This window comes from Phacochoerus africanus, chromosome 11 (genome assembly GCF_016906955.1).
Source record: "Phacochoerus africanus isolate WHEZ1 chromosome 11, ROS_Pafr_v1, whole genome shotgun sequence".
In the NCBI taxonomy this organism is placed as follows: Eukaryota; Metazoa; Chordata; class Mammalia; order Artiodactyla; family Suidae; genus Phacochoerus; species Phacochoerus africanus.
The window spans coordinates 126,453,880-126,472,449 of record NC_062554.1 but is presented as its reverse complement, the minus strand read 5'-3'; the positions used below and the strand labels follow the sequence as shown (position 1 = coordinate 126,472,449).

The window sequence follows — 18,570 nt, the reverse complement described above, 5'->3', positions numbered from 1 at the left end:
ACCCTATTTTCCATGCTTGAGAAGAATGGAAGCATCTACAATCTTTTTAGAGGAAATAAAAATATTAAACAGTTGTAAGGCTGAGTTTTTAGGACTGAATACTAATCAAACTTAAAAGTTTTTGCACAGTAAAGGAAAGAATAAAAAAAAAGACAACCAACAGAATGGGAGAAAATATTTTCAAACAATGCAACTCATGAAGGCTTAATCTCCAAAATCTAAAAACAACTCATACAACTCAACAGCAAGAAAACAAACAACCCAGTGGGGCAATGGGGAGAAGACCTAAATAGACATTTCTCCAAAGATGACCTATGGATGGCCAATAAGCACATGAAAAAAAAAAAAAAATGCTCAACATCTCTAATTGCCAGAGAAATGCAACACCAGTCAGAATGGCCATCATTAGTAAGTCTACAAGTAACAAATTCTAGAGAGGGTGTAGAAAAAATGGAACCCTTCTACACTGTTGGTGGGAAAGTATGTTGCTACAACCACTATGGAAAACAGTGTGGAGGTAGCTCAGAAAACTAAATACAGAACTACCATGTGATTCAGCAATCCCACTCCTGAGCATATATCTGGACAAAACTTTCCTTGAAAAAGATACATATACTCCCTGTTCATTGCATTATTCACAATAGCCGAGACATGGAAACAACCTAAATATCCATCAACAGATGAATGGATTACAGAGATATGGTAAATATACACAATGGAATACTATTCAGCCATAAAAAAGAAAATAATGCTATTTTCAGCAACATGGATGGACCTAGAGACTCTCATACTAAGGGAAGTAAGCAAATATCATATGATATCACGTATATCTGGAATCTAATGTACGGCACAAATGAACCTAACTATGGAAGAGAAACAAACTTATGGACATGGAGAACAAGCTTCTGGTTGCCGAGGAGGAAGGGCATGGGATGGACTGGGAGCTTGGGGTTAGTAGATGCAAACTATTGCATTTGGAATGGATAAGCAATGAGACCTTGCTGTATAGCACAGGGAACTACATTTAATCACTTGTGATGAAACATGATGGAGGATAATGCGAAAAAAATAATGTATATAAAAGTATAACTGGGTCACTCTGCGGTACAGCGGAAATTGACAGAACACTGTAAATCAACTATAACAAAAAAATCAGTGTAACAATTATAGTAAATGCTCATTTGCTAAATGGGTTGGTGCATCAATAAAGATTGGGATTAAAACAAATCCCAATTTAAAAAGCACCTTTAGGATTGGTTAAATCAATTAATCCATGAACTAAATTTAAGGATAGTTGTTTCCCTATAGACTTTTCAGTGCCCCTCTAAATATACAGCACTAGAATTAGATACACCACTTGGGAAGCATTCAGAGATCAAGGGTATACCACAGCTATCACAAGCCTCTATTACTAACTTCTAGGATTCACTAGCTTTTATTTTGATACAGAATTATCATATTTACAATAACTAGAGAGAACCATTAATATCTCAAATATTTCAATGTGTGGTATCTTTTTTTTTACGGCCACACCTGCGGCACGTGGAAGTTACCAGGCCAGGATACGAAGCCATAGTCACTGGCCTATACCAGAGCCATAGCAACACGAGATCTGAGCCATGTCTGCGACCTACACCACAGCTCAAGCCACAGATCCTGAGTGAGAACTCACATCCTCATGGATACTCACCATATTTGTTACTGCTGAGCCACAAGGGAAACTCCTCAATGTCTGCTACCTTAAAGCCACTCTCTCCCATTTTACTCTTATGTCACTTTTCACATGAGATTAACTTGTCATTTTAACCTCTGTGGTCTTTTCTGAAATCTATCATTAGCTAATCCCTTAGAAATTCTTTTACCTTTCCTAACATCTCTAATTGTCACTGAAATTATTAACCCAACTCTGGAAGAGGACAGAATCAAGTTTGGAGCTATCTGCATCCAATGCGACCCTGCCATCATATGTATCCAAATGACACACCAACTTTCTGTCCCTATCACATGCACTCAGCCAACTACTTCCTCCAGGGTGATCACAGTTCGGTTAGAAGTTCACTCCATCATTTATTCTCCCTTCAGGTGGGTGAACTGTTATTCAGATGAGCCAAGATCATATTAGATGAAACAGTTTTGGCTACTAATGTATCTTACTTCTATTCTAGTTGTGATTCATATTAAAAAAAAAAAGATTTTATATTTTCCATCTAATTTGGTAGTTTCTAACAAATCCTTACAATGACCAACCCTCTATTTCTTTTTCTTTTCACATGAACCTAGACATCTTCCAGCTTGCTCCTCGTCTCTGGTGATTTTTTTCCACCTAAGTGTGTACCCTTCTTACATCTCCTGCTAACACATTTTGTTACCACATTCAGGCAGCACATTTATAGACTTCTGTATTCTTAGACACTGATTCAGTGTTTTTTTTTTTTTTTTTTTAATTTTCTGTTGTTGCTCTGTATTTGATGGGCTACTTGATTTCTGTCATGGACTCTGGACTTCAGTCATTCTTGACTACACTGGCAAGTCTCCAGGCTACCCTTTATCATCTGGGCCAATGTAACGGGCACAGACTACTTGCATCAGGGAAGCTATTTCAGAAGATCTGAGAACGGGCCTAGGAAGCTGTATTGTTACTAAGCAATTCATAAGATTTTTATGAACACAAGTTGGGGAGCCCCAAACTGAAGTTTGGTTTTTCCCAGTTCTGGAGACAGACATTCTGTTCTTCATGACAGAATCTTCACTGAAGTCATTTAAACCAGCCTAGAGGATGGAAAATCTTTCTTTTTGGTACCTCCTGAAAGAATCAAAGTGGGAGCTATTTTACATCCAATACCTCTAAACCTCAAAAGTCCTCTGCAAGTCAGACAGTCGGAAAGATTAAATGGTTTCCTCAAGGTTATACAGAGCACAGAATTTAAATCAAAGTCACATGACTCCAGTGCCTGAGAGGATTGCAACAATGCTATCCTACTTCAGTATTTCCTTTTAGCTAACAATGAGGCCAGATAAGAACTGAAACTAAGCAGACAAACAGCCTATGTGAGGAGATAAGGAGAGTCAGAGAAGGAAAATGAGGAAGGCGAGCGAGGCTACCAGGAGCACATTCCTAGATGACATGGAGATCTGAGTATATGCTAGAGACAGCTGCCAAAGAACATGAGAACGCTACAGAAGGCCTTATGAGGAACAAGGTGAATTTAAAGGAACTTAAGGGAGAGGAGGCTCGGTCTGTTCCCAAACCCTGAAGTACAGTGAGCCAATGCCAGGATAGTGACAGTCAGTATCGTGGTCTTTAAGCAAATTACTCAATGAAAAAATAAAGATCATTTACCTGAATTTGCTCAGCGAAGAAATAAAGATTCATACACACGGAACATGGTCTGTGTGTGTGAATCCATAAGTTAGATGTTTGTACTTGAGAACTGGGGAAAGAATACGCCAGTTTATTGGAAACATTTAGAGAATTGATGCTCCGAGTCTTTTAACTGGGTCATTTACATACAAGAAAATATGTTAAAAAAAGAAGATTAGAAGAGTGCAAGGTTCAAATTAAGTTTTTTCACTCACTTACTATTTACTCTTTCATTTGTTAAGTATTTATTAACTGCCTCCTATGTACCTGCAATTACGCTAAATGCTGGCGCATTAAGCTTTCTCAGTAAATGTGGAGTGAATATATGAATGAACAAATGGATGGAATGAATGAATGAATAAAAGGTTTACAAGCAATCACATGAATTAGAGAAAATTAACAGGTACGTGGAGATCTTGGCCAGCTCTATGCAAATATTTTAGCTGAATTAGGAAAGTCTACAATTCTTGGTACTTTTTGATGAGCCTCCAGAGATCTGAGGTCTTACACTCAAGGTCAGGGAGTTTTTCAAGTTTTTACTGTGAAGCTGTAACATTCATGAGGCATTCCTTGGCCACACAGACTTTTATTAAGGCACACAAGAGACGATTCTAAGTCAAGGACAGCTTCTACACACAAAATCCATCCTATAGACAGGCAAGAACATCAGAGAAAATGCTAAAGAAAAACCCTCCACTGCTGTTTTTTCCACAAAAGTTATCTGCACAAAGTTATCAGTTGAGTGAGTTCAAATAATTAAAGCGCAGGTGGGGGTTCCCATTGTGGCTCAGCAGTTAAGAACCAGACTAATGTCCATGGGGGTGTGGGTTCATTCCCTTGCTCAGTGGGTTAAGGATCCGGCATTGCCTTGAGCTGTAGTGAGGTTGGCAGCTGCAGCTCCAATTTGACCCCTAGGCTGGGAACTCCCATATGCTGCAGGTGTGGCCCTAAAATGAAAAAAAAAAAAAAAAAGAAGGTAAGTGTTTTTAAAAATGGGCCCAGTATGTTTGAACAAAGGCCACAGAAATACTCTTTTGTGAAGATGTGGAGATACCATTACCGTGCACATGCAGTTGAATGTGCTGCTGTGTTTCCCCAGCTGCATTGGTAGCTGCACAGGTGTATTTGCCAGCATCTTCCATCAGGGCTTTGGCGATGTGTAGAACTCGACCAGAAGACTGTATCTAATTGGGATCAGAAAGCATGACAACATTTTGTACCTTATACTTGGGCTTGGAAACAGTTGCTGAGACAGACAAACTCATCTAAATTTATAATATCAAATTCTATTTTTATGCCAGTATCTAATTATCTCTTGATAGATTAGAGCCAGACCACTTGAGCCTGCACGAGGAAACTGACTACTTTGATTGTAAAGCTTTTCTTATTCACTGGGAAACACAAAATAAAATTACCTAGGGCTAGTCTGCTGGTACAGTCATAAAACTCCACTAAATAAAAGACTTTAGCAGTGAAACTACGAGGTATGTGATGAAAATTTAAACTATTTGAAAAAAAAAACAACAACATTGTTTCACTTACATAACACTTCATAAGTAGTTTTAAAACAACAATCTTTTTTTGATTAAACAGTCATGGGGGTTGGAAAAACAATAATAATTATAAAACATGAGTTACAGAAATGTAGATAAATTTCCTCCAGACTGGTTTTCCTTATTTCCCTTTTAAATGCATTGCAACTGGCCTCCACCATTTTGGAACTGGTGATTCAGTGGTTCTCCTTTTGAAACTGATTATTCAGAGGTTACTAGTAACTTCCAAGCACAGCATCCAGCATTCTTGGCACTGAGCTCATACTCTCATTGACTATCTACAACCTTTTACTCCTTCAGTGGCTCTCCTCTCCAGGAGGTGGAGATACAGCATTCTCTCAGTTCTCATCCCTCTGACTTTCTTAGTAGATTATGGAATCTGCCTCCTCCTCCTCCTGTCCCATAAACAGGAAACTTGGCTTTCTGAAGGTTTTCATCCAAACCCACGGCTTCAATGAAGAATCCTGGGCAGACTCCTAAATTTACAGCACTGATCTCACCTTCTCTTCTGAGCATCCAGCTGTCTGCTGGACAGGTTAGCACATGAAATTTAACATATGCAAAGCACAGTTTGTAACTGGTTCCTCGTATGTCTAAACCACTTCTCATTGCATGTTCCTGGTCTTGTTTCTTGGCACCCACTATTCTCCCAGTCATTTGAGTTTCATAGCTCACTTTGACTCTCCTATTAATGATACCACTCTGTGGTTTTCAGATCCTCTCTTTCCATTCTCACAGCCACTGTGGGATTATAATAGCTCCTTACTTTATATGTCAGTGTCTCCAACCTCCCAAACTGTTCATCTACCTTGCATCCTGTTGCCTGAATAATTTGTCTAAAACATAAATTTGATTCTTTTACCAGTCCCTCCTTCAAAGCTCATTCATAGCTCCACACTTTGCCCAAAATGAAATCCACACTCAGCATGACCCTCCAGGCTTCCCACATTCTGACCCCATAAGATCTCCCCTCCATACACCTCTATGAAAACTCCCACTTAATGTATTCTCCAGCCATACTGTACTTAAACACGTTAAACAGCACATTCTTATATTTAAATTCACTTCTGGACTTTTGCACATGGCCTTTAAATGCTGTAATTTCTTAAGACTAAACTAGATCAGTTTTCTCTCCAATTTCTTTTCACTCTTTATTCTGCCCTGGGATTAACTCATCCATGTCCATGGTTTCAAATATCATCTATGTGTCTATATCCTCAGCCAGAGCTATCCTTTGAGCTCCAGAACCATATATTGAATGGTCTACGCTAGTTTACTTCAAGGTCAACTCAACCTCCTAAAATATAAAACTTAAAACATAGTTTCTTCTCCCTCGAATGTGTCCTCCTCTAACGTCTCCTTTCTCACTGGATGGCCCCACTATCTATGCATTTGTGTAAATAGATTGCTACTAGTTTTCCTTGACATTCCCCCCCCCCCATCATCTTTCATTAATAATCTATAGTTAAGCAGTAATGACTTAGCCAATAAATCACTCTCAAAGCCAATAAATCACTCTCAAATATAGCCATGTATCCTCATCTCCACAGCTAGCACGTGAGTCCAAATTCTATCTTTTTTCCCCTAAACAAGTGCATATAAGTCCAGCTGATTTCCACATATCTATTCTTGATTCTTTCAATTCATTTTTCAAAGGAGCCTAGATAACTACTAAAAAATGTAAGCCTGATCACGGCACTTTTCTCTTAAAACTGTTCAAAAATCTCCCATTGCTTTAAAGTGAAAATGAAATTATTAACATTACGTAACTGCTTCCTCCCCATTTTGTGGTTTCCTTTAGTACCATCTCTCCCTTGCTCCAGGTTCCCTAATCCACTGGTTGTTTTCAGATCCTGCCACGCTCCCCTTTACTTTAAGTTGTATGCACACCTTCTCTGAAAGAGTCTACTCGGCTCTCTTCTATTAACTCACCCATTTAATTCCTAAACATTCTTCCGATTCTGCTCACAGCCTTTCTCCATAAATCACCCTCATGCTGTTGGGGGAGGTCATTGAGAGGATGTTACCTTGTGGATGATCCCTGAGCTGGACCCAGGCATTTGGAGGCCCCTCACCCTCTCCCCATCCTTGGAATGTGCGTTCTGCTTGTCTTCCCAGTGCCAGGTCAAGCTGCCCAAGGTCACAGCCTTGAGATAAGTGTGGTGTTGAGACCATCTGGACAACACATGTGACTGAAAGCAGTAAACTTTTAAGATTCTGGCGGGCAGGTGTGGAGATCTACTTATCTTGCAGGTGCCCAACATAAGCCTCATAAGTAGGTTCCCTTGCTGATTAAAACTGTGCCCCTACAAATCTGGGTGTTGTGACTCTTTCTTAGGTCTTTCTCTGCTCTCTGTGAATAGAGGACCAGGTTCAGCTTACACTTGAGAAGCTCCAGGGGTTGCAAACAGACACACACTCAAAGGCTTTCCTCATTATAATACCTCTCTATGCTGTTTCTTAAAATTACTCCTCACAGTCTGCAATTATACTTTGGTATGATTATATGACACATGTCTGTCTCCCAGGTAAACAGGTGTCTATCTGCACTATGTCAGAATGCTACATATTGAATCTTTTGTTAGCACAGAGGTAGGGGACTAGTGCCACTGGATTTGGAATAGGAATAATAAACGAACAGCTATCTATCACTTCTGCTGGGAAAAGAACTTGAAACATCTCTCATTATTCAAACTTACCTCAAGCAAAGTTCAAGCCCGTAGGAGTCAATTAACTTGATCTTAGTAGCTAAATCTATTAATTATTTTACATGTGTCATTCAGATTACTTGGGTTTAAAATTACATATCTATTAATTCAAGAAATATGCCAGGATTATACTCAGTATGAAAGATACAGAAGTGATCTTATTCATAGAAACTGAGTCTCTGATCTTGAAGTTTATAAACTAAACTATGCTTTCAAGACATATTTCACTTAGGTTTATATAGATATAGATTTGCCTTAATCCTAGTCAGCGCTAATCATACTTTTAGATTCTCTGAATTAGTACTGATGAGTGGTTCATCTGTGAGACACCAGTCTTTAATTGTTAAAATAGCTGTAAATTGAAATAAGACCAACTACCATGTTAAAATCAATATCACTGTCAAAGTTAATTCATCTCTAATTAATTCCATTTTTCAAATCAAAATATTAAGTTAAAGTCTAAAAGACTCTAAGAAATACACATATTGTTTTAGTAAACCTCCTGCAAAAATCTGTCCAACAGGAAAATCAACAATTAAGAAAGGAGAATGTGATAGCTCCCTATATAGCTTCCTCATCTTAGGCAAAGTAGTATTCATACTTACTTTGAGATTTCCTTGGGCAGTGTTGACCGGCTGGCCATCTTTTAACCATGTAATGGATGGATTTGGAATGCCATTGGCTATGCACTGCAAGGTGATGGGCTTATATTTCACTACAGTTCTCTCAGAAAGGCCTGAGGATTTGATTGTTGGAGGTACTAAATTTAAGAAAAAGAGAAAAAAAGGCAGTGAGTGAAGGAGGGAGAGAGAATGGAAGAAAACCATAATCAGTGAGCTCAAGCACTGAAGTCTGTATTTAGGAAAGGGCAAATGCCTGTTTTGACACATAATAAAATAATTTCATCCCATGTAATTCATTTACAATTTTTAGCAATTTTAGGTATAACTTAGTTCTTAACTAAGGATCGCTAATTCTCTAAAGAATAAGTGAAATGTATAGCAGCTGCAGTCCACATCCACAGATGGCTGGCAACCTTGTGGTGTGTTTTCCCAATTTATTGTGATCCTCCATCTTTCTAGAACTAGCTCATTAAACCAGGGTGGGTCTCTAGCGCTCATATTTATATCACTTTACTCTGCCCCAAGCAAGGCTGATTAAATCCAGGATGGTCACTTGATGTAAGCTGGGTCTGCCAGATTCTCTCACTTAGGCATTGCAATTCACACTGAAAAAGAGGGTTAGCTGTATTCCATCACAAGACTGAAAAAGCAGGAAAAAAACCAGTCTGCCTGGCAAAAATGAAGTTGATCTTCATAGAAATCTCTGCTTGTGGCTTCCAAACTCTCTCCAGTTTCTCATTCCAGTCCCTCCCTTCCCAAGGTCTGCTAGCCATGGGACACATAATACCCTGGCAGAGAGTTGGATCCGTCATTAAACCGATGGTTCTAACCCTGTTGTGCCAGTTCCATGAATGCACTCATGTGCTCCAGACCCTCAGCCTCCATTTCTGGAAACGACTTTATTCACACTCCCTCCTGTTTTGGATGAAACTTTGAATGCTGGTCCCCACCCCCCTTTATTTGGAATTTGCTGCCAGCCTCTTCTGTCTTCTTTGGTCGCATTCCACAGACCCTGGCATTCTGTGGAGAACATACTTCCTACCATTTAAATTCAGTCCCAATTCATTCACATGGTACTTCTCGGCTAAGTCTTCTGTGTTAGCCAAGTGCCTTAAAAATCTCCATTTTTTTTTAACTCGAATTTGCAATCTAATTCGCATTAGTTTCCACAATTCAAGATGTATCCAGATTACTGAGCTATGACCTGAAGTAAATACTGAAACAATGCGTAAATTAATTTTCAGTGAATTGCTCCCATCCCTTCCTCAGCATACCATGAACAGTCACTTCAAACTCTTTCTTGTGGTCTCCAGCAGGGTTTGTTGCCACGCACCGATAAAGGCCTGTGTCTGACACTTGAGCCTGGGCAATAATCAGTTTGCGTCCATTTAGTAAAATCTTGAATCCCTCCCTTTCATCAATTACCTGGCCATCCTTCAGCCACCTATAGGAATAAGGCAAAATGAAGTCTGGAGATACATTTTAAGTAAGTATGTTCCTATTTATATTTTAAATATCTATGTTCCCAAATCAGTCAATTTATCTATCTATCCATCCATCTATCTATCTATCTATCATGGAGGAACTCGATTCTTTTATTTTTTTGATTTATATATTTATGTATCTTATGTATATATAATACATTTTCACATACATATGTATTCTCACCTGCGCACCTGCCTAATTTCCCATTTATTCACTCTATAAAATAAACTAAATGGGGAAGAGAAAAAGGAAACGTGGCCTAACAAAGAAGCTGGCCTACTGCTGGAACCCAATGACTATGCTTAGAGCTCCTTATTCTTCTATTACTGTGGGGCTACAGAAAGAGGCAGATGCCTCTACATATCACTCACTTCAAATGCTTAAATAATATTAACCAGTAAAACATACATAATCCTAAAACATCTGCAAAAGAAAACCCCAAGATTATATAGCACTAGAGTTTTTTAATTTCTTATGAGTTATCACTTTCCATTTAGTTTTACAATGTGTGAACATACTTTATTCCAACAGTTAGTTGACTATCCATTCCTTTGCATATCCCATAGCACCTTGGAAATGAAAGTATTTAAGAAATGCTTTGGGAATAAAGAAATGAGAAAATAGAATTGGTCATCATATATATATGTTAACTTCCTCTAGTTCCCTAATATGTTCGGTACATTGTTTTAAATTCAGTTGTTCAGGAGTTCCCACCATGGTGCAGTAGGTTAGGAATCTGACTGAGGTGGCTCAGGTTGCTGCTAAGGTGCAGGTTCGATTTCCTGCCCAGCATTGTAGGTTAAAGGATCCAGTGTTGCCGCAGTAGCAGCATAGGTTGCAGCTGCAGCTTAGATTCAAGCCCTGGCCTGGAACTTCCACCCACTGTGGGTACAGATGTCAATTTTTCTTTTTTAAATTCAGTTGTTCATTACACATTTCAATGCCTAGAGAAGATCTGACATATATGGCGTGTCTGTTTCTATGAAGTGAAAATGTAATTACTGAGAGCATATAATGAATTTCTCTAATTGAGCAGATGTTATGGGCCTGATGAATATCAAGCAAAAGTTGCCATGTATATAGAGTATGTCCTTTAAAAGAGAGATATAATTAGTATAATTGCATACAATTATTTTTTAATGACTCAGAACCTCTTTCACGGTAGCTAAAAAAACACTCAAAGAAAGAAGTGGGATGTATTTAGAAGACATACCAAAACCCTTACATGATAGTTGGTGGAGGAGAACCTGCTACTTGACAATCAAGCTCCAGTAAGTTATTAACCATCACAATGAAGTAAGATGTTTCATCTCCTCCTTCTATAGCTGGTGGCACTACAAAACAACGGGGATGTAACATACAGAAAAATGTATACAGGAAAAAAACAGCAACACTTTAAGCAATGCCAAGTTGCATTTTAGAAGGCTGATAAGCATCATGGTAATTTGGTACATGAAGGGGACTTGAAATGTATTGTAACACATTTTACAACTACTATTTACCAGGATCAATAAATATAGTTTTGACACATGGTGGATTTTTCTCAGTTCATCTAACACTATGGTGCCACTGATACTATTTGAACATAAAGCTGAATTATATTTTATGTTGCTTATTTCCAAAAGAATAAGAAAAGAGGATCTCAAAAACTGGGCCTGCCTTGAAAGCCTTCAATTTATAAAGAAACAGAAACTCAAGGTTGCAAAATGACTTCCCAAGGCCCACGGACTAAGTTTCCTATTGTTTAGCAGAGTGGACAAGAGACCACAGGGGCACTCACTGCCACCAGACATTGTCAAAGACGTAAAAGGCATCTACATACTTATAAAGGGTGCCTCCCAGAATCAGTGGAGGGTTTATGTGGGTTGTTAGATCTTGGGATGCTGGTGACAATCCACACTTGGTAATGTGTAGCCCAGTGTTGAACAGATAAACTAAACCTTCTCTAAGATTGTTTTATTATTCTACACATAAGCATGCAATAAACTAGTCAGGTTTTGCTATAAACATGAGGATACAGGTGGGGTGGCACCCTCGTTTACCTAAGACATCAACTTCGTATTTGATTTCCTTTTCTCCTGCCACACTGGTAGCCACGCATGTATACTGCCCCCTATCGACTTCCAGGGCACTGGTGATTTCCAGGGTCTTCCCGCCAGCTTCTATGTGGATGTGGTCACTGGCTTTCATGGGCACACCATCTTTTAACCAAGTGAGAACTGGAGGAGGGTTGCCAGCAGCTTTACATTCCAGTGTCAGTGAATGAGCCACGACCACTTGTTTATTGATAGGCAGAGCCATGTCACCTTCAATCATTGGAGGAACTAGGAAGAAAAAAGTAACATTTCAGGCAATTCTTTATGATCCTAATGGAATAAAGTGGATTTTTTTCTCTCGTAGTTTGACAATAGAAGAAACTTCCTATATGTCCATTTCCCCCTAAGCTACTGAGAAAAGAATTTCTTGGTTCACTCGATTGGCAACTACTCCAAATGTTGCGGTAAACTCTATGCTGTGTCTGGCTTACAAAGGACAAATTGGAGAGAATGATCTTAGTCCTAACAACGACTTTACCTTCTCCATAAAAATCAAATGGCCTAGATTCCCAAGTGCCTTGGGCAAACGGTTGACCACATCTTGCTAACCTTCGCTTTTAAAAATATATTTCCAGGCATTCCCATCATGGCTCAGCAGAAACGAATGTAACTAGTATCTGTGAGGATGCAGGTTCAATCCCTGGCCTCGATCAGTGGGTTAGGGATCTGGTATTGCCATGAGCTGTGGTACGGGTCACAGACACGACTTGGATCCCACGTTGCTGTGGCTGTGGCATAGACAAGCGGCTACAGCTCCAATTTGACCCTTAGCCTGGGAACCCCCATATGCCGCAGGTATGGCCCTAAAAAGAAAAAATAAATAAAATAAAAATACATTTCCAAACTATGGGACAAATTCTTCTGATTCCTATGCATGCATATTGAAAAGAACCCAACCCACCAAGGATTTCATGGTAAACAGATTGGATGGTGGCATGTTAGAAAGTATAAGCAGAAAAGTCCATGATTAAAACATTTTTTCCTTACCATAGACATCCACATGGAATGATTTTTCAGCAGTTCCAGCAACATTGGTGACTTGACACTTATATGTTGCTGAATCAGAAACCTGTGCTCGAGGAATATGAAGAATTTGTCTTTTATCAATATAAAGTGCTTGTGAGCTGGATATGACTGGCTGGTCGTCCTTATACCAAGTAATAGCAGGCACCGGAAGTCCCCGTGTTTCACATTCCAGTTTAATTATGCTGTTGATCAATGCTGATATTTCTGTGGTGACATTTCCTCCTTTAATGCTAGGTGGAACTACAAAGGATTTCAGAACAGAAACAAATCTTTAAGCTTTAGCAGCTGCATCAAAATCTTAAATGCTAGAGATGTTTGAGGCACGAAAGTACACGTGAATTCAAGAATTGGGAAGTCTGTGATTTGGCTACTGACAATTCTTTGCCTATCTTGTCAAAACAATTTTTATCACCCTCCTTTTGGGTTTTGGATTTCAGTGAAAGCTGAAAGTCAGTAAGTCAGTATGAGTTTCAGGGGTTCACTGAAGTTCGTTCCTGAAACGAAGAAAATTATGTTCAACAAATGGAGCACAACAAAATAAATCCCACTTAAAGTAAATACGGTAAGTGTGCCATCAAGCCAAGGGAGTGAAAATGTCAGATGAGCCACAACCACGTGCCCCTTCCCCAGAAAATACAAAAGACCTAAGTGCTTTCAGAACCAGCTACTGGTAATAGCTGCGGAGTCTTTAACTTTTGTTTCCTACTTTTTTTTTTTTTTTTGGAACTGCTGAGAGTTCATTCACTCAACTCTACTCATCTAATTGGCTACATGTGTATCTTCCATAATTCAGCAACCACATGCCTGGCCTCTCATACACATGAGGGCCATGCTTCCGGAAAAACAACCCCACTGGCTCAAGCCCTGTTACATATTCAGAACACAATCATTCCAGGATTGTGCTATTGTTGCAATGATTTAAAGGAAATCAAATGGCATGTACCTGAATTTGAGCACCTTCATTTTTATTTTCTATTTTTTGCTTTTTAGGGCCACACGTGTGGCATATGGAAGTTCCCAGGCTAGGGGTCAAATCAGAGCTGCAGCTGCCATCCTACACCACAGCCATAGCAATGCAGGATCCGAGTTGAGTCAGCCAGCTACACCACAGATCGCAGCAATGCTGGATCCTTAACCCACTGAGCAAGGCCAGGGATCGAACCGGAGTCCTCAAGGATGCGAGTCAGGTTTGTTACCACTGAGGCACAAGGGGAATTCCCAAGTGCCTTCATTTTTAAAATAAACTTTTGTTTTAGGATAGAGTGTCTATCTTAAGCTTGGACCCAGGAGTATGGGTTTTGGAAGCACGATCAGGAGGTAGGGTGCTCTTCTCATCAGTCAAATCAAGGGTACACTATCAGCAGGACCCATCCCTGACGATGCTGACCTGGATAACCGGGGGTAGGTAGATTCTGCTAGGTTTCTCCATTGTAAAGTTACTCTCCTTTGCCTTTGCTTTGGAGAAGAATCGCTCTTCCCAGCCAATACGTATGAGGTGGAGAACGCGGATCTACTTCCTTGCGATGGGAACAGCCCTCTTCTGTTCCACTTCCCCTGTTTGGGGGATTTGTCTCCCTTCTTCAATGTATTGATTTACATCAATATGGACTCACAGAAACTTATTTTATACTTTGGGTATAATCCAACCCTACATTGCTTATTTTTTCCTCCAATTGTTCCAGTTTGGGCCATCGGAAGGCATTGGCGGGCCCTTTGTCCCTTTGACGTACTCGCATCATCTACTTGTTTCTGGTCCTACGACATACTCCAGGCCCAACTTATGTACTCCCTGCGCTAGCCCTAAACTTAATGAAATTTCTTTTAGAATCTCTGGTTCTTTTTAGTGGAAAAAGACATAGAAAACAATATCTGGGTGCAGAGTGGAATTCCTTCTGATCTTCTGATGACTGTTCTTAGAACTAGTTCACAGTGACAAGCACGCCCACATACATAAATGAAGGCGAGATCCACTGTACAAGCATACCTCATTTTACTGTGTTTGCTTTATTGTGCTTCACAGGTAATGCATTTTTCACAAACTGAAGGGTTGAGGCAAGCCTGCTTGGAGTAAGTCTCCTGGCACTATTTTTCAAACAGCTTTTACTCACTTTGTGTCTGTGTGTCACATTTTGGTGCTTCTATCAATATTTCAAACTTTTTCATTATTATTAAATATTTGTTGTGGAGATCTATTATCAGTGATTTTAATGTTAGTACTATGACTTGCTGAAGGCTTAGATAATGGTTACTACTTTTTAGCTATAAAGTATTTTCTAGCCATGCCACAGCATGCAGAAGTTCTTGGGCCAGGGAATGAACCTCACCACAGCAGTGGCAATGCTGGATCCTTAATCCACTGAGACACTAAGGAACTATGCAATAAAGTATTTTTAAATTAAGGTATGCACATTTTTAAAAGATGGAATGCTTTTACACACTTAATAGACTAGAATATAGTGTAAGCATAACTTTCATATGTACTGGGAAACCAAAAAATTGTGTGACTCACTTTATTGTAGTATTTGATTTATTGTGGTGGGCCGGAATAGAACCTGCAATATCTCCGAAGTAAGGCTGTATGGTGAGGTGAATTTGATGTTGTAATAACTTTTCTAAAGGTGGCTTACTATATAGATCTGGGCAACCAGTTATGGCCCACAGGTTAGGCATGGAAATTCTGAACCACATGTAGTTTTTTGAATTTTTAAACAACTAGAAGCTGTTAAATCAATATAACAATAACATTTTGTGATATGTAAAAATTATATGAATTTCAAATTTCAGCATTTATTAGGTCTTATTGGAATACAGTTTGTTGAAAAGTCATCTATGGCTTCTTTCACTCTACAATGGCAGAGTTAATTTGTTGCAACAAATACCCAATGTTGTGTTCTCATTGCTTCTCACTGTTGCTCAGCTCACCATAAATTTCAGTGACAAAATATCCCAGCAACACTTCAAGTGCCATAAATATTACCAGACTGTGATATTTTATTTTACTTTGATTACCAGTGCATACACCTTATGTCAAAACACAAAGAGAAAAGTGGGCTTTAAAATGTAACATTTTAAAAGTGTAGATTATTTGGTTCTCAAGCTAAATGGCAAAGCACTAAATTTATTTTTAAGTAACATTATAGCTGTTTTGGAAGAATACAGTGTATTCTCTTAGACAGCACTAGAGTAAGCCTTCATCACAATGCAGCCCACTCAAAGAAAAAGAAAAATTAGATAATTTCAAATGGAATGTTTCATGGAGCAGAACTTCTTCACAAAGATAAAAAGTTAAATGATGCTACAATCAAGGTAAGTTTCTGAGTGGATCATTTGTTAGCCAACCAAGGAAAGCCTCATCAACAGTGATTTAATTAAATCAGGAATAACTGCACTCGCCATAGAACTGTGTCTAAAGGAATTTGTTTAAGATGATCAGCCTTTTCATAGAAAGAATTGCTTAAAGAGTTAAGAACACAGAGAGCAGCATCCATGGTCAATTTTTCAAAAAGGCAGCTTTTCTGAATAAGTTCAAACAATCCCTTACCCTCCATGAATGTTTTTCAAGGGAATGTCATTTGTACGGAAAAGGGTCGATTTAAAAAGTTTGTATTTATGAAATTGAGAAACATTACTCAAAGAACACTTCCCATTGAAAGCAGAACAACATACCATCTATGTTAAAATTTGCCAGATAAATAAATTTCGCTTCATGTTTCAACTTGACTCATATATGCTTTTCCAAGACCTGACTTTTGTTTGAGGAAAGGTGTCACAGAAAAATGTTATGAACTCCCTGAACATTAAAATGTACCATGGATGTAAATTCAAAGACTTCGACACCTTTTGAGAGGCGCTCTGACATTTATCCGTGGACCTCGGGTTAAAAATCTTTGCCTCGGAACTACTACCTGTGAATTTACACAGTCTGCTCATAGGCTATTCAGAGCTCCTTTATTTCTTTTCTTTTCACATTCATCCCCCCAACCCATTTTTCCTCCAGCTCTTTTATTTTTCACTCATATTTTGTCTCCACTTCTTTCCTTATTCAGAGAAAATGTGCATTTTTGCGTCTCAGGTGCAGCAACCCTACTGCTTCATCCTCATGTTAGTATGTAAATAAAGAAAATGAGTGAATCAACTGAGTGTGGACCATGTTCTCAACCTGAAAATCTATATAAATATTCCTCAGTTAGCTCAAAGATGGCATCTGTTTCATTTATTCTTAGGAATAAAAGCATTTTCACAAGTGAAATAAAATAGGCTGAAGATAACCCACTCAGAGGTACAGACAAGCTTGCTAGAGAGGAAATGGCAGTATTTCCTGAATTATAATACTTAAAACTTCCCAGTGTTACGATGCCTTTCATCTCAGACATTCTCAGATGGTTTAATCATTACAGAGCCCTCTCTCCCGGGTGCCTGAGGGCATCATACGAAATGAACAAGAGGATCCCACTGAAAGAACCCAAGTCCTATGGAAACAGGAGTCTTACTGAATCACTAAAACGTATTCATTACAGACTTTGGCAACAATACAACTTAGAGAAGACGACTCAAAAGCTTAGGGGAAATATTGCACCTATTGTTTAAAAGGCTGGTTCTGGTAGGAGGTCAATGACAGCAATAACACTTTTGTTTAACTTGGATGCCTGCATAGCTAATCTTTCAGTAACATTACTCTTTTTTGGAGAACATGTCTATTCATGACTGATTTCTTCCACAGGCTTCTATTTATAGACAGAAATGATTTAAAAGTTTGCGCTAAATAAAATTTCTTTGATTCAAGAAAGCTATTTGAATTTATTGAAGACAGCTGACATTAAAAATGGGAGATTTGGAGTTCCTGTCGTGGTGCAGTGGAAATGAATCCAACTAGGAACCATGAGGTTGCGGGTTCGATCCCTGGCCTCGCTCAGTGGGTTAAGGATCCGGCGTTGCCATGAGCTGTGGTGTAGATCGCAGTCGCAGCTCAGATCTGACGTTGCTGTGGCTGTGGTGTGGGCTGGCAGCTATAGCTTCGATTTGACCCCTAGCCTGGGAACCTCCATATGCCGAGGGTATGGCCCTGAAAAAAGACAAAAAACAAACAAAAAAGGGACATTTGCAATTCAGTGAAGTTATATAGAAATTGAGCTGGATTCCATACACATTTCAAGTTGTAAGACTGAAATTACTAAGTAGATAATAATAAATGAATAATATTTATTAAACTAAATTATAAGCTGGGCAATCACGTAAAGTATCCAGCATTTGATACTCACAACTTTATTATTAAGTAGGGGCTATCATTATCCCTGTTTTACAGCTGAGGGAACTGAAGTTCATAAAGGCTAGGCAATTTGTCCAAAGCTACAAAGCTAGTGATAAGCAGAAGTTGGGTCTGAACCCAAGTCTGCTTACCTCGGAAGCCCAACTTTTTATTGATGACCAGACCATCACTGTCTACTAAGAATATGATGCAGATAACATATATAATTTAAAATTTTCTAGTAGCCATATTAAAAATTATTAAAATACATTCCACTTAGTCTAACATATCTAAAATGTCATTTCAGATGTAAAATTATCACTTAGCTATCTCACATTATATTTTGCTATGAAGTCTTGGATATCTGATGCGTATTTTATACTTAGAGCTTGTCTCAATTTGATCTAGCCACATTTCCAAGGCTCAACAGTCTCATGCAGCTGGTGGCTACCATACCGAACAGTTTCTCACCA

General features: G+C 38.9%; 1 protein-coding gene across 3 annotated transcripts in view; it reads right to left on the bottom strand.

The window, feature by feature from the left end:
- The window catches only part of HMCN1 (hemicentin 1), a 497,854-nt gene that overhangs the window by 186,771 nt on the left and 292,513 nt on the right, over positions 1 to 18,570 (bottom strand). For all 3 annotated transcript variants that reach the window (XM_047753862.1, XM_047753863.1, XM_047753864.1), the window contains 6 exons: positions 12,814 to 13,092; positions 11,773 to 12,054; positions 10,956 to 11,064; positions 9,520 to 9,689; positions 8,228 to 8,382; positions 4,422 to 4,545 (listed from right to left, as the gene is read on the bottom strand). In XM_047753862.1, the coding sequence (XP_047609818.1) occupies positions 4,422 to 4,545; positions 8,228 to 8,382; positions 9,520 to 9,689; positions 10,956 to 11,064; positions 11,773 to 12,054; positions 12,814 to 13,092 (1,119 nt within the window). The remainder of the gene's footprint in view (positions 1 to 4,421; positions 4,546 to 8,227; positions 8,383 to 9,519; positions 9,690 to 10,955; positions 11,065 to 11,772; positions 12,055 to 12,813; positions 13,093 to 18,570) is intronic.